Source organism: Piliocolobus tephrosceles, chromosome 1, assembly GCF_002776525.5.
Source record: "Piliocolobus tephrosceles isolate RC106 chromosome 1, ASM277652v3, whole genome shotgun sequence".
NCBI classification, from domain to species: domain Eukaryota; kingdom Metazoa; phylum Chordata; class Mammalia; order Primates; family Cercopithecidae; genus Piliocolobus; species Piliocolobus tephrosceles.
Genome location: NC_045434.1, coordinates 112,296,083 through 112,312,866, shown reverse-complemented (window position 1 = coordinate 112,312,866; position 16,784 = coordinate 112,296,083). Strand labels below are relative to the sequence as shown.

Here is a 16,784-nt window from a genome sequence, read left to right as displayed (position 1 = left end):
CTACAGGCACACGCCACCATGCCTGACTGATTTTTGTATTTTTAGTGGAGACAGGGTTTCACTGTGTTGGCCAGGCTGATCTCGTACTCCTGACCTCATGATCTGCCCACCTTGGGCTCCCAAAGTGCTGGGATTACAGGTGTGAGCCACTGCGCCCAGCTGAAGATTCTTTTCTTAAAGACCTCAGACAAACTCACACCACTGACTGTTTCAAAATAAATAAAAATAAACACATATGTGCTTTATGAAAAATACTGCTTTGTTTTAAATAACTGTATGTGACATAAATATAATTTACTTGAATGAGAAAGTTCAACAAAATAACATTTGTATGTGGACCACTATTAGAAAGTGTTAGATGCCAATATTCTTGGAGATGTATTTGGATTAAAATGTAAACTTCATTATAGTTTGCTGTCAGATGAATCATGCCTTTAATACTGTTTATGCTTAGAGAACATTATTCAATTATAGGAAACTACAAAATGAGCTAATTTTAAAATTACTTTATGAGCTTAATAAAATTATGACACTGATTCTTCAGTCATGATCATATAGTTTTTATTCCCCTTTTCCTTTGACTTAAACCAGTTTATACTTTCTTTTGGGAGCTAATTTGGTACAGTGCATAACTATGATTTCTCTGTTTTGCTTGGCTAATTTTATGTCATTCACACATGCTTAAACATATATGAAAAATCTAAAGAATTTAGACTTTGTTTTCTGTAACATAAGGATTTTTTTTTTTCTTTCTCACAAGGATGATGTAGAACTAAGTAGTTTCTTATGGCTAGTTTCTTTTTGTTTGTTTGTTTGTTTTGTTTTGTTTTTTAACATATTCCTGATCAGTTTACCATGGCTAGTATTTGTAAAATAAGAAATGACTTTCTTGAACCCCTTAACAAGGATTTGCATGTTAAATTCAGAAAATACACATTTGGATCCATGACAATCTTAGGCCTTTAGAATTTCTCCTGAAATTTGATTTCCTCCCTTCTTGCAGTCTTACTGAAATGTTCTTGGACTACTGAGTACTTTGTGCCCAATCCATGTGCCCACTTGTTAATACTACTTGTACTACCATGCTGTAAAGCAGTGGTCTCCATACTTTTCAGTTCATGCACACCTAACCATAAAAAAATGTGAGCATGAACCTATTGATTTATAAGTTAAGCATTACTGTAATAAAATCTAATCTATGTATACAGTATATTTATATACATACATATATCATAAAATCTGACATTGATAAAAGGAAAAATTTTAAAGAATAAAATGAAAAGGAAAACTTCCCATATCCCATTGGATTGTCTTGAGTACCCCTAGGCCATAGCAGTAGTAGCTATGAAGGGCAAAGCTTTAGAAGTGTGTCAGGACTGGAATAATGATTAGAAACCCCTGGCACCATAGAACTAAAAGCTCTGATAAGGTGCCTGAAATCCTTATAACAGCATGGGGACCCTCCAAATGAAGAAAGGGAGTCATGCAGCAAATATTGGTTTAAGTAGTAAATGATTTCACTAATTTTGAAGCAAATAAGATTTGCGAGTTTCAAAGAAAAGGCTAATCTTATACTAAATATGTCTAAGGTTCCTCAGTTGCAAATGCAAGTTTTGACCTTTATGCCAAACAAAGTCCTGCAATTTACAATTTTATTGATGGAATTAACTCTTTCCTTCCCTAGGATGCTATTGATAATAGATTAGATTCAAAAGAATGGCCATATTGTTCCCAGTGTCCAGCAGTATGGAATGGTTCAGGAGCTGTAAGGTAAAATCTATAAGTGAAAATCAATGAAATTTTCATTCTACAGACTAATAATTTAAAATGGTACAGAGATAACTCATGTTTGGCAACTTTCTTTCAAGTATACAGTCCTGTAATTTTTTTAAAAATTGTTTTAAATGAATCCAGATAAGCAATATGAAAATGTACTTTATTATAAAAAATATTTTCATGAAACAATAAGTATTTCCTTCCCCACCTCCTCTTCCTTCACATACCAGAGACCTTAATCCTTTTTGATAACTATTTTTGTGTTGAGGTACTTTAAACATTTAGAAAGATAGAGAATGTTACAATGCATACCCTTATGCCCAGTGCCCAGCTTATTAACTAAACCATTGTAAGTATAATTCAAGCTTCCTGTATATCACACTCTGGTTTTATTATTCTCCCTTTATTTTCTGTCCTGAATTTGGTGTTTATTGCCTGTATGTCTTTATACTTTTTCTACATATGTTTGTATCCTAAATAGTGTCTTGAGTTATACCTTGCAGGATTTTCTCTTGATCTTTGGCTTTCAGCCGTTTAACTGTGTTGTGTCTAGGTGTAGTTCTCTTTGTGTTTATTCTACCTGAGGATTGTTGAGTTTCTCAAATCTGCAAGTTAATAACTTTCATCAAATTTGGGAAGTTTTCAGGCATTATTTTTTTCAAATTTTTTTCTTTCTCTTTGTCTCTCTTTACTCTCTCCTTCCTCTCCTTCTGAAACTCCTGTTACACACAAGTTGGAGGGTTTAACATTGTCCTGTGAGTTACTGAGGCTCTCTTTTCTTTCATCTTTTTAAAATTTGTTACTATACTTTTCACATGTAGAATTTTCATTTGATTTTTTTAATTTCCATTTCTGACTGTTGAGATTCCCTATTAACTTGTTAGCATATTTTTCTTTTTAATTCTTTGATCATATTTATAACTGCTTGGAAGTCCCTGACATCTGAGTCTACTCAGGGTTAATTCCTATTGAATGTCTTTTTTTTCCCCCAAGTATGAGTCACACATTCCTGTTTCTTTGTATACTAATTTTTGGTTGAAAATTGGACCTTTTAGATAATGTATTATAGCAGCTCCAAATTGTTTTAGTAATTTGTGTGGACTTAAACTATGGAATCTTTCTCTCTTGTTCTCTTGTAGCCACTGATGTCCTTGTTGAGTTTTTAAAATTTTAATTTTTTGTCTTAGCTTCTAGTGGTTGCCCCTATGTCTGTGTAGTTTAGAGGTCAATCAGTTATCTGTTCAGGCACTTCAAGCCTGTGTGGCTTCCATCCTCTACTGATCAAGCTGAGTGTGGGGTTAGGGGTTGCATTCCAAAATAGGCAGTTCTTAAGTCTCCCTCCCTTCATTTATTTATTTATTTATTTATTTATTTATTTTAAATAGAGGCAGGGTCTCTCTCTGTTGCCCACACTGGAGTGTAGGGGCATGATCGTAGCTTATTATAAACTCAAACTCATGGGCTCAGGTGAGCCTCCCACCTCAGCCTCCCAGGTAGCTAGGGTTCCAGGTATGTGCCACCACATCCAGCTAATTTTTTAAATGTCTTGTAGAGGCAGGGTCTTACTGTGTTACCCAGGCTGGTCTTGAACTCCTGGGCTCAAGCGATCTTCCTGCCTCAGCCTCCCAAAGCACTGGAATTACAGATGTGAAGCACTGCACCCAGCCCTTTTTTCCCTCATTTTTTTTCCTGGACTTTCTCAGGTTTTCGCCACACATGCATAGTTTAGCAGTCCATTAATAAGTGCAGAGAGCTTATCTTTGGCTTCTTTACTTCTGGGATTTCCTTATTAAATTTGTACCTGGCCAGGCAGAGTAGCTCATGTCTGTAATCCCAGCACTTTGGGAGGCCAAGGTGGGCGGATCACTTGTGGTCAGGAGTTCAAGACCAGCCTGACCAACATGGTGAAACCCCATCTGTACTAAAAATACAAAAATTAGCCGGAGATGGTGGCACACTCCTGTAATCCCAGCTACTCAGGAGGCTGAGGCAGGAGAATCGCTTGAACCTGGGAGGCAGAGGTTGCAGTAAGCAAGATCACGATACTGCACTCCAGCCCAGGTGACAGAGTGAGACTCCGCCTCAAATTATTTACTTGTTTGTTTGTTTGTTCCTGATTGGCTGCTCATCCTAAGTTGAGACCACACCTAGCAAAGTTGCAGGATTTTGTACTCGCCTTACTGCCCCACTTTGAATCAAGTCTTCCACCAATTTTGCAGTAAAGCTATAATTTTTCTCTGGCTGAGCTGGGAGAGCAGTGGGGGTTAGATGCAGCCCAGGATAGAAGGTTACATATTCACCACCACCATTCTTACCAGATACGTTAACAGATACTCAAGATTAAATGCTTCTCAATTTGTTGTCTACCTATGGTTTCCAGTTAACCTGAAATGTTTTGTTTTGTTTTGTTTTGTTTTTTGTTTCCCCCCACAATTTCATCCATGTATATACTTGTTTTCTCAGAGGGGAATCTCCTGACCACCTTATTCTGCCATGACCACAAGTGCTCTCTATATTATGTTTTTAAAGTTAATGTAGTATCATATTGTGTGTCCTCCCGCAGTCTGCTTTTTTGTTTCCCTCACATTATGTTTGTAAAATTTATTCCAGACTGATACGTGCATAAATTTTCACTGCTAGTTGGTATATAGTTATATGAGTATAGCAATTTATTCATCTCTTTTCCACGTGATAGAAATTTAGGCTTTCTCAAAACTGGCATAATTACAAACAGTATGCAGTGAGCATTCTTGTACTTTTACGTGTATCCGGGTAGGGTGCTTGCCTTGGACTGAGGACTTTTCTTTAGTTTTATTTTTTCCTTTTCTACAAAAGGTTTGGAGATTATGTTATCTATTTATATTCTTGTAGCAGTTTATTACTGCACATATTTGAGTCAACAAAGTCTAAGATTAATGAGTATCCCTGCCTTCCTCTTGAACAATACAAGAACCTTAGACCAACTGGATGTAAACCATGCACCCCTTAAATGTTATAATACTTCATTTCTGTTCACTTTGTATCTTTTTTACTCCCCATATTACTAAGCAGCATTATTGGTTTTTAAAAATTCAGTTGTATGTGCATGTGAACCTGTTAAATCGCCCACCACCCCTTTTGTGTGGGCTCAGTTTCTTTCTGAAGTGTATCCTTTCATGTGGGTCTGTTGGTGGTAGTCTTTTTTATTTTTTTCCGAGACAGAGTCTTGCTCTGTTGCCCAGGCTGGAGTATGGTGGTGCGATCTCAGCTCACTACAGCCTCTGCCTCCCGGGCTCAAGCAGTTCTCGTTGTCTCATCCTCCTGACTAGCTGGGATTACAGGTGTGCACCACCACACCTGGCTGATTTTTCTATTTTTAGTAGAGATGGGGTTTCACCATGTTGACCAAGCTGGTCTCAAACTCCTGACCTTGTGATCCACCCACCTCAGCTCCCAAAGTGCTGGGATTACAGGTGTGCACCACCGCACCTGGCCAGTGGTGGTAGTCTACAGTTTTGTTCATTTCTTCATTTGGTCGTTGTTCTTAGCCAGCTATGAATTTCTAAGAGCTAAGGTATGTTCAGTCAACACTTGTGGAAAATATTCTGCTGTTTCCAGGGTTCTACTTTAGCTCTTGGGAAGGTGGAGGGGGTCGTGTTTTCTGTCACTCCTGTACCTTGGTGAATAATTAGCCTTTTTTCTCTGGTTGTTTTTCGTCCTTGGTTCTGTGTATTCCCTGTGCTATGTGTATCTGAGGATTTATTTTTGTTTCTTTCTTTGGGATTCATTTATGTTTCCTGAATCTGAGGATTTACATCTTTCATAAATTCTTCAAATATTGCCACTTATGTAGTCTTGGTTTTGTTGGAACATCTTACTCTGTCATAATGTCTCTTAATCTCTTATACTTTTTTATTTCTTCTGCTGGTGTTTCATTCTAGAAATTTTTCTTCAGAGTTAGTTTTCAGTTCTTTAGGTCTCTCTTACCCTGTGTTTCATCTGTATAAGCTGTTTTTTCTTTTTCTATTTTCAGTGACTTTATTTTTCCGTTTTAGAAGTTCTCACGTTTCTTTTTTAAACATGCTTGGACTTTTTGTTATTTCTTATTTTGTCATACTTTCTATCCTACTTTATTGTCTCTTGTCATATTAAATATACCTAATTTGTAGTCTATATCTAATAATTTCACTGTTTTATACTCTTTGGGTTCAGTTCTGCTGCCTTTTATTTCTGCAGACTCATAGTTACTTATTTCCATATGTGTTTTGTACTTTTGAATGTTGAGTTTATTTTGGTAGCCATCATTGAGAGCGGGTCCCTTCAGGCAGGTTTTGCATGTGCTTTTACCAGATTAGAGGTTCTTCTCTTTTTGTGTTAATTTCTCAGTCTGGGTTTCCTCAGACCAGGAAGGTAGTATAATTAACACCTAAGACTCTATGTGACAGGCCTGTGGCTAAATTATCAGGGGAGAAGCTTCTTTGCATCTACCCTTGCCTTTTAAGGTGTCCTGACCTTATGCCGGGTGTCAGCTCCCAGTCTCTACCTTGCGCAGTACCGAGGGGTCGGCCCCTTGTTTGCTAAGATCGGAAAATACTCCACAAGGCAGACCAAGCCTCAACTCAGTTTACCATTCTAGTATTTAGCTTCCTTTTTACCAATAGCCCCTGGAGATTTCTCTGACTTGTTTACTGTCAGCTATGCTTTAAAAACATGTTTGCTCTTAATCAGTGCTGCTTGGTGCTATTTAGAGGGAAGTTTTCAGGATCTAGGGATTTAATTATCTTTATATCTCTCAGTCTTCACACATATGTCAAACAAATTAAATATAATCCCATTGCTCTAAAATTGCTATTCAGAAGCTTAGAAATTATTAGAATTGTTTTGAGCAGTGTTGTCTCCTTTTCATTTGCCTTCTTACTCTATTTCTGTCTGTGGCAACAGTTTTTAAGCCAAAGTTATGTTTTTAATATGTCCTTGACTTTGTATGGGAACAAGAGTGGGTCTTGTTCCTGTTTCATCTTTCAAAGGGGAGGGAAAATTTTAATTTTTAAAATTTGTTTCCTGTTGTTCACTACCTCATTCTTTAAGGTAATGAATGGAAGCAATCATCTGAAAGGCTAGATTAAGAATTTTTTTTTTTGAGACAGAGTCTTGCTCTGTCACCCAGGCTGGAGTGCAATGCGTGATCTTGGCTCACTGCAACCTCCGCCTCCCAGGTTCAGGCGATTCTCCTGCCTCAGTCTCCTGAGTAACTGGGACTACAGGCATGCGCCACCATGCCCAGCTAATTTTTGTATTTTTAGTAGAGGTGGGGTTTTACCTTGTTGGCCAGGATGGTCTCTATCTCTTGACCTCGTGATCCACCCACCTCAGCCTCCCAAAGTGCTAAGATTACAGACATGAGCCACCACACCCAGCCGAGAATATTATTAAAAGTTTGCTGTGGGGCTGGGTGCAGGGGTGCACACCTGTAAGTCCAGCTACTTGAGGCTGAGGTGGGAGGATTGCTTGGGCCTAAGAGTTCGAGGCTGTAGTGTCCTATGATGGTGCTGGTCTGCAGCTGCTGCACTGTAGCCTAGGCAACATAGCAAGACCCCATCTCTAACAAAACAAAAATTTGCTATGAGATCCTATATTGCAAGGCGTTCTAGGTCACCCAGAACAGTGACTCTCAAAGTAGGTAACAAAATGAATCATTGGGTACTTATTTTTACCTAAAAAAGAAGAAATGAAGTTTTGCTAATATATACTAGTACACATATGTCATTTACACGTTAATATATTTGTTTATAAATGGATATGTTTATTTTGAAATATTTACTTTTCAAATAAAAGCTAAAAATTTTTACCAGTGGAGCTTGTGAACAAAAAAAGTAATTCCTATGATCTAGAGCAATGCTAGCCAATAGAACTTTCTGCAGTGATAGAAAGGTTCTGTATTGGCACTGTCCAGTATGACAGCCACTGGCTACATGTGGCTATTGGGTACTGGATATGTGGCTAAGTATGGATGAAGAACTGAATTTCTTACTTCATTTAATTTTAACTAATTTAAATTTAAATAGCCTCACGTGGCTAGTGGCTACTATATGGGACTCTGGGGATCTAGACCAATCTGGAGGAGGAATGGTAAAAGTAATGACTACTATTTATTGAGTACTTACCTAACACCAGATTCTGTACTTAGTGTGTTCTGTACATTGTTTCATTTCATCCTTGTAACAGCCTTTAAGGTTTAGAGAGAAGTTAAGTAACTTGCTGAAAGTCATACTGAATCAAAAACAAGCAAAATAAAAATAGAAACCCAGGTCTATTTCTTAACAGCCAACCTCCTACCATCATAGGTTCCTGAATTCCATTCCAGCAAGGAACAATCGAATACACATCAGTTCCAAAGTAATAGTTGCCCCTTTCCCCTTCACATCTTCAAAACCTTTTTCAGTGCCACTGTCTAATTTTTTTTTAATTTCAAGAAGCTGCGGACTTCTCAGGTATATTATTTCTTCTTATGAAATAATAAGGGAGGGTGTTAGCTCTACTCTACAGGTTAAAATGCCAAGCCAGATTATGCACGATTTGTTAAAATTGTTCTTGAAATGTGGCTGTCCTACTTAACTCTTGGTGCTTCAGTCATACTATGGTTAAGTCATTTCCTTAAAAATCAATGTAATTGGGCCAGGCACAGTGGCTCACGCCTGTAATCCCAACACTTTGGGAGGCCCAGGTCGGCAGATCACGAACGAGGTCAGGAGTTCAAGACCAGCCTGGCCAACATGGTGAAACCCTGTCTCTACTAAAAATACACAATTAGCTGGGCATGGTGGCACGTGCCTGTAATCCCAGCTACTTGGGAGGCTGAGACAGGAGAATTGCTTGAACTATTACCCGGGAGGTGGAGGCTGCAGTGAACCAAGATCACTCCACTGCATCCAGCCTGGGCTACAAAGTGAGACTGTCTCAAATTTAAAAAAAAAAAAAAAAATCAATGTAATTGGTAGCAAGTTTAAGTTTGGTTAGGTTAGGCTTTTTAAGTCTACAAGTATTATGGCTTTGGAAATATTTATAACATGTTTACTTTTTTTTTTAATTACTTTTTAGTGCTCGCCAGAAACCCAGAGCTAATTATTTAGAAGACCGAAAAAATGGGTCAAAGCTGATTGTTTTTGTAATTGGAGGGATTACATACTCTGAAATGCGTTGTGCTTATGAAGTTTCTCAGGCACATAAATCCTGTGAAGTTATTATTGGTAAGACTTTTGTTGTCTTCTTTTCTGTTTTTAAACACAAACTCTAAATGCAAAAGTATACATGTAAAATGTTATCTCGTGTTATACATCTGAGGCAAAATTTAATGCAAAAAAATTGTTAACCATAGAATATGTTTTATCTGATGTGTGCTGGGGTTTTTTTCCTGGTTGACTTTTTGATAGTTTTATTTTCAAATATGCTTATTTGAGGAAAAGGAGCTTGCTCCTTTAAAATAGTATGTTCTATACATTTGTTTAACCATTAAATAGTTTTTGATGTACAAATACATTTCTACTTAAAAAATATTTTGAATTTTTTGTGGCTATGGACACGACATTGGCAAGGCCTGTGTGGAATTAAGTTTTAAGAATTTCAGGCCAGGCTAGTGGCTCAGGCCTATAATTCCAGCACTTTGGGAAGCTGAGGCAGAAGGTCACTTGAGGCCAGGAGTTTGAAATCAGCCTGGGCAATAAAGCAAAACTCTGTCTCTACAAAAAATTAAAAAATAAGAATTTCAGTCAAAGCCAATGATAGGCAAACTCTCCTGGCCCATGGAGGTGCTGGATCTGTGTGTTAAGCCTTGACCTGCAGCACTGCTTAGTGGGTCTCTATTATCGAACAATAACTGTTGTAGTGCTAAGGATAGGGTAATCCCCAGTTTTGCTCTTCAGTGTGCCAATGTCTCTAGCACAAAGTAGACAAAGCACTAGGAATGGCCACTGTTTCTGCACAGTTACTGAGCATGCTCAGTGGTGAAGAAGGATTGAAATACTGCAATGTAGGCAGATTTCAGGAAGATGTCTTATAGAAATTTTGTTACATTGCGCCAGGCTACTGCACTTGACATATTTGAAGGACAACACATTATATTAAGTGAAGGAAAATTGATTTAACTGCTGGCCTCTGAAAAAATTCTCTTTTCTCCTACCAGGTTCTACACATATTTTAACACCCAAAAAGCTGTTGGATGATATAAAGATGCTGAATAAACCCAAGGATAAACTCTCCTTTATTAAGGATGAATAGCTTTTCTTTTTGGAGGGTTTAGAGATTCTTACTAATATGTTGAACTAAAATAGAAAGAAAATGTTGCTGTCATGTAATTTAAACAATGTAAATATTTTATGGAATAATGGCTTTTCAAATACATTTGTTAAGGAACTGTTTATGATTATGTATTACTGGATTTGTCATTTTTGATAATTTAAATATTGCTGCTGCTTTGTAGATGATGATAAGAAATGTTAAAATGCTTTCTAAAAGGAAATTTTTTCACCTTTGGAGCAGAATATATTAAGAGTTGTGGGTAATTTTTCACAGCCACTTATGTACATACTAATTACCCATTGGATACTTACATCTAAATGTCTCATGCTGAAGTATAGTTTTTTGGGAAAGAATAATTTTAAATAAAGAGATTGTAAAAGTAAAAACTGTAAATGTGTATGTATGATAGAATTGTTTCCTCTAAGTGTAGTTTTTCTTTCAACTAAAATTCAGTTTGTTTTATGTGCAAAATAATTGTCATTAATAGAAATGGAGTGATTTCACAGTGTATACTATTTTGCCACATACTTCTAAAGAACACAATTTTATATAATTCTGAAATCATGTATGTTTAAATTAGAAAACCAAAAATCGTGAACATTCTAAGAGAAAATAAATATAGAATTTAAAAAATTATTCTGGTTTGTTTTTTCTGTAGGGGAGAGGGGAAAGTTAGCAATTTTAAAAGTTGTAGAGTAACAAAGAAGAAAAGGAATCTACGGTAATACTCCCACCAAGATATCTCCTAATGACTTTTTCAAAAATAATGTAATCTCTCTTTACATTATTTTATAATGTAATTTATTTTACATTATTTTATAGGGTTAGATAATATATGTCTGCAGATGTGTTTTGTTAAACAAAGGGAACATCTTTGTTTCAAATCTATTCTTTTACTTGACCTCATAGTGTTCTGTCATACAGCAGACCATAGTTTTATTGATTCAGAGTTTTGCTCTTATAAATAATGCTGCATTGTTTGGGTACATACCTTTGCAGACTTACACAGACATTTCCATAATGTAAATTCCTAGCAGTGGTCAAGGGATTTGTGCATTTAAATATTGACAGATACCCATTTTTATTTTATTTTTTTTTTTTTTTTTGAGATGGAGTCTCGCTCTGTCACTCAGGCTGGAGTACAGTGGCACAATCTCAGCGCACTGCAAGCCCCGCCTCCCAGGTTCACACCATTCTTCTGCCTCAGCCTCCCGAATAGCTGGGACTACAGGCACCTGCCACCATGCCCGGCTAATGTTTTTTTTTTTTTGGTTTTTTTGTTTTTTTGGTTTTTGTTTTTGTATTTTTAGTAGAAACAGGGTTTCACCGTGTTAGCCAGAATGGTCTCCATCTCCTGACCTCATGATCCACCCGCCTCAGCCTCCCAAAGTGCTGGGATTACAGGCGTGAGCCACCGCGCTTGGCCCATTTTTAATTTTTACGTAGATAAATCCATCACTTTTCCATTTTGACTTCTGAATTTCACGTGCTGCTTAGAAATACCTTCCACACTCCAGGATTATAAATTCACATATGGTTTCTTCTAGAACATTTTGATAGATTCATTGTATTTTTTACAGGTAACTCACCCATCTGGAATAGATTTTAGTGTAAGAACGTGTGTTGATATTGTCTCAGCACTTGGCATGGTGTCCCATACCTCCTTACCCCATACCACAGGGGATGAAAGGCTAAACATGAAGTTTTTCAGACTCTAAAAAAAATAAGGTCTGAACAGTTTACATTCTACCAATGATGTGCACTTGGTCAAGATTTGGAGGCAGAGGCCATCTACTATGCCAGTAGACAAGCTCCTGCAGACAAGAATTGTTTGTAGCAACCAGACTCCACATTTTAGTGTCTTGTCACCTGCTTCATGTGTATGAGTTAATGCTGTGGCAGCAGCACTAGCTTCCTGTCCTTTGGGTCACAGATGGTAAAATGATCATGGGCCTCCAGTTTCTGCTCCTACTGCTTTTTCAATGATTTTTGTAAGGACCTAATTCTCTGTATTAAATGCCTTTCTGCTTGAAATATCTAGAGAAGTTTGTTTCCAGCATGGAACCCTGACTTGATAAGAGTATTTCATAGTGGTCCAGCTTCACTCCTTTCTAAACAGCCAGATGTTATACCAGATGCTATTGGGTAATCTCTCTTTCCCCAGCTAATCTGAAATACCGCGATTATCATAGACTAAATTTCCATTTGTATTGTGGTCTATTTCTGGATTCTCTTTTAATGACGTACAGTTTGTTTTGTGTTTCTTTTTCCGTTTTTCAATTCATGGTATGTTTTAATATGTAGTGGAAGAAGTTCCTATTCCATCCACCTAAATTACTGTTATTTTTCAGAAATTTTCTATCAAATTTTTCTAGGTGAACTTTAGTATCATTTTGTTGAGTTCCCAAAAAAGCTATTTTGGTATTTTCATAGGATTTGCATTGTTTATAGGTTAATTTAGGAAAAATCGACATCTTTTATAATATTGAAACTTGATATTCAGGAATGTGGAATGTCTTTTCAGTTAAATCTTTATAACCTTCAGAATCTTCATTTTCTTCGTATAGTTACTGCACGTTGTCAAAATATCTTATTTTTGTAGTTCCATTGTGGGTTGAATCTTCGATTATTTTTCAAATGGATAGGGATACAGAAAATTTACTTTTGATTTATTTATTTAATTTTTTTTTTTTTTTTTTTTTAATAGAGACAGGGTCTTGCTATGTCACCCAGGCTGGAGTACAGTCATGTGATCATAGCTTACTGGAATTTTGAACTCCTGGGCCATAGTGATCTTCCTGCCTCAGCCTCCCGAGTAGCCAGGACTACAGGTATGGGCCACCACATCTGGCTAATTTTGTTTTTTTTTTGTATAGACAGTCTCACTGTGTTGCCCTGGCTGGTCTCAAACTCCTGGCCTTAAGCAATCCTCCTGTCTCAGCCTCCCCAAGTGTGGGGATTACAGGTGTGAGCCACTGTGCCTGGCCAACTTTTGATATGTTAATCACATAACTTTACTAAGTATTGATAATAAAGTAATAATATACAAATGCTTAGTGCTTTCTATTATTAACTCATTCCATCTTCTCATGTATTCCTGTGAGCATAGGTACTGTGATTATCATATTTATTTTAAAGCTGAGGAAACTGAGACCCAAGAGATAAATGTAACTTGGTGTGGATCAGTGCATGGAAAGGAAGGGCTTGGCGCAATAAACAGTGCAATAAACTTGGTGCAATAAACTTTGGCGCAATAAACTTTGTCGCAATAAACTTTGCAAACCACGCATGAAAACAATATATCTCCAGTAAGAGGACTAGTTCTTGGTGTCTGCATTTTATCTGAGATCTTTGTATGCCTCAGTAACTCCCTCTCCAGGGTTAGGACATGTGTAGAATAGGTATTTAGATTAATCCAATGGCCTGGAACAAATGGAACTAAGAGTGTGATGACAGCAAACACTGGGCTGTTTATTCATTTGATCACTTAACATCTCAGTGACCACTTTATCCTGATCACACTGATATCAGATGCTTTGGGTCCTATATTTCACATATATGTTAAGCTTTGAATTGCAGAGACCTTTTGTTTACTAAACCTCTTATGAATTTGAAGCCATAAGATGTCATCTCACATAAATTCCTGGTATGAGCTGATTTTTTTCCCCCATAGAATTAGCAATTACAGGCCAAAGCAGGAGGATCACTTGAGCCCAAGAGTTGGAATGATCCTGGGCAACATAGTGAGACCACATCTTTTTTTCTTTTTTTCTCTCTCTGTGAAGAGTCTGAAAGTAGTGAGACCACATCTCTACAAAAAAAGGAAGGAAAAAAAAAGTTGGGTATGGTGACACGCACCTGTGATCCCAGCTACTACTCAAGAGGCTGAGGCAGTAGGATTGCTTGAACCAAGGAGGTGCAGGCTGCAGTGAACTGTCATCACACCTCTGTACTTCAGCCTGGGCAAGAATGAGTCCCTGTCTCAAAAAAAAAAAAAAAAAAAAAAAAAAAAAAAATTACAGGTTTTGATTTCAAGACCCAGGAAAAGACTTTTTTGTTGTTGCAACCAACAGAAACTATTTATTCACTGTCTCTGAAACACAGCTTTGTTTCCTGTTGAAATGTGCTTTATTTATAAAGTACAGTGGATTCACATTCTTCAACCATATTAGTAAATAAATAAGGAGATCTTTATTAATCCTGTTATCCTGTTTCCTAGACCCTTCGCCTTCACTGCTCCAGGGTCACAACAGGAGTTCACAAGGTCTCAAAATTATTGGATTTGAGCCCCAAAGGGCCTGACTCCACAGTTTATTGTGTAAGATATGACACCTCCATAGCTCAGTTCTTCCCTAGCTATTTTGTACCCTTTGTAAGTCCTATTGGGATGCAAGCAGATTTCTCCTAAAATCAAAGGAGCAAGAAATGTCTTCCTCCTATAGGAAAAGTTTTACCACCAAAACAATGTTTTATCTATTAAATATAAACACATACTCATGTTTAGTACAAATTAGGCCTATTTTATATAATTCATTAACAGCAAGATTACAATAGGATAAAAAGAAGAGATTTCTTTTGCAAACTCTAATAGTTAACTAAAGGGGATAGCTAGAGCTTTCTCTTAAAGATGATAGACCAGGCGCAGTGGCTCACACCTGTAATCCCAGCACTTTGGGAGACCAAGGCAGGCGGATCACCTGAGGTCAGGGGTTGGAGACCAGCCTGACCAACATGGTGAAACCTGGTCTCTACTAAAAATACAAAAATTAGCCGGGCTTGGTGGTGGGCACCTGTAATCCCAACTACTCGGGAGGCTGAGGCAGGAGAATCACTTGAACCTGGGAGGTGGAGATTGCAGTGAGCCAAGGTCCCGCAATTGCATTCCAGCCTGGGCGACAGAGCGAGACTGTCTCAAAATAAATAAATAAATAAATAAATAAATTTTTGAAAGATGATAAAAAGCCCCCTACAGAGAGTCCCATTGCATCCTGCTGGCAGCTTCAAGCAGCCAGAGCACAGCTAGACCTTGGCGTAAATACTAAGAGGCCTCTACACCCTGGAGACTGCCGAGTGTTTCTTTATAGCACCACTGCCCTCAGGCAATGCTGAGCCCTTGACCCCCAGCGTTAGGGGTACCATTACTTTTACTTTACAAGCTTGTTTTTCTGGTTTACTACTGGAACAGAATTAGAAGAGAGGTCGTAAGAATTGACACAAGAATTGCATGAGGGAGGAGATGGCCAAGACTACAGAATCAGTAAGTATAAAATTATCCTTGTAAATCAGAGCCTAGTGCCTTTCTAGAACTCCTTAAGGGCACTGCCTGCCCTTTTTTGCTATTTCTTAGATTAGTTGTGTTGCAGTGATTACTCATCATGACCCCTGATCTTCAAGGAAATGGAAAATTACATTTAGAATATGGTTTGATAAAGCAGAAATGGGCCACATTTTTAAATCAACAATGATTATAATTGCCAATTTCTATAAATGTTAATTTGAGGGATTTAGAAATACTCGTTAATGGTAGACGTTTCTAACCAAGGTTCCATGGATTTGTTTCAGGGCGTCCATGAACTTTTAAAAATGTATTCTCTTCCACAAGAAGGAAAAGCATGGGGGAAGGGAGACTCCATAGCTTTCACCAGATTCTCAAAAAATAAGCCCAAAAAAGGTTAAGAACGAATTAATCATATAAGAACACTTCAAGCCAGAGAAGTATGTAATTTTAAACTTGGGGATGAGATAGTGGTACTTGACATACAAAACAGATTAGCAAGTTGTGATTAAATTTAGATATGTAATGATGCTGGAAGCCTCTTGGAATTGCCAAAAAAACAAAATGACCTAATTGGCTTTTACTAGCAATTTATGAATCAGGCAGCATCCCATCTATGAAATAGAAAGGCTGAGCACAGGAGTGGGCTTTATAGGCAGAAAAGGCAGAAGAAAACAGAAACAAGGAACAAAAGGTGTCTTTATATGGGTTAAAGCAGAGGGGACTTCCTTATGCCAGCTCAGGTTGACAGGGCCCCTTCTAATGGGATACTGTGAATGTTCTGGGTTTAAAAAAAAAAAAAAAAAAAAAAAAACTGGCCTATTTTAAAGTTCAGTTTGATTACGTGGCACCTAGCATGAGTGACTGCATTCTAGTTTGGTCTGGTCTGTTGGGGTCTCCTGCAGGAGCTTAGTCCAAAAAAAATGACCTCCTATACGTTTTATTTAATAGAACACACACAGTTTAAGCTCTGTTTTTTCTGTTATAATATCACCCATAGTTCCTTGCTCTCTTCCTTACAGTGCCACAGCCCGAAGTAAATTTGGCCATAAAGTCAGAGGTATTTTCAGATTGACCTCTGCTTTATCTCTTCCGGGGTACCCTCAACCAATTTACAAACCCCAAAGTTAAAAACAGTCCATTCTCCAGCCAGCTAGACAAATTTCAGCTGCCCACATTGGCATGAAAATCTAAAGTGGGAATAGATTCAACTCCCTCCTGACCACTGAGCTAAACTCTGGGAGTCGGGAAACCATTTGTTGAATGTCTGGGGTGAATAAATATCAGAAGTTTCAGGAAAGGGGGAAAGAGCCAATACCCTGCTGTGCTGTCACTAAGGAGGCAATAAATCACTCTTAAAGAAGCAAAGCAAAAGCTTGCTCTGAAAGAAAAACAAAACAAAACAAAACAAAAAAAACCTGGTCTACATGAAACATTACAAATTTACTTAATCCCTAGT

The 16,784-nt window shown here is 37.6% G+C and overlaps 1 protein-coding gene across 2 annotated transcripts in view; it reads left to right on the top strand.

The window, feature by feature from the left end:
- Nucleotides 1–10,686, top strand: part of STXBP3 (syntaxin binding protein 3) — a 61,879-nt gene extending 51,193 nt beyond the window's left edge. Inside the window, exons 17-19 of one of the 2 annotated variants that reach the window (XM_023196246.1) lie at nt 1,685–1,770; nt 8,854–9,002; nt 9,935–10,686. In XM_023196246.1, the coding sequence (XP_023052014.1) occupies nt 1,685–1,770; nt 8,854–9,002; nt 9,935–10,029 (330 nt within the window). In that variant the 3' untranslated portion in view covers nt 10,030–10,686. The remainder of the gene's footprint in view (nt 1–1,684; nt 1,771–8,853; nt 9,003–9,934) is intronic. The other variant, XM_023196248.1, reaches the window with a different exon arrangement.
- The last annotated feature ends 6,098 nt before the right edge of the window (nt 10,687–16,784 follow it).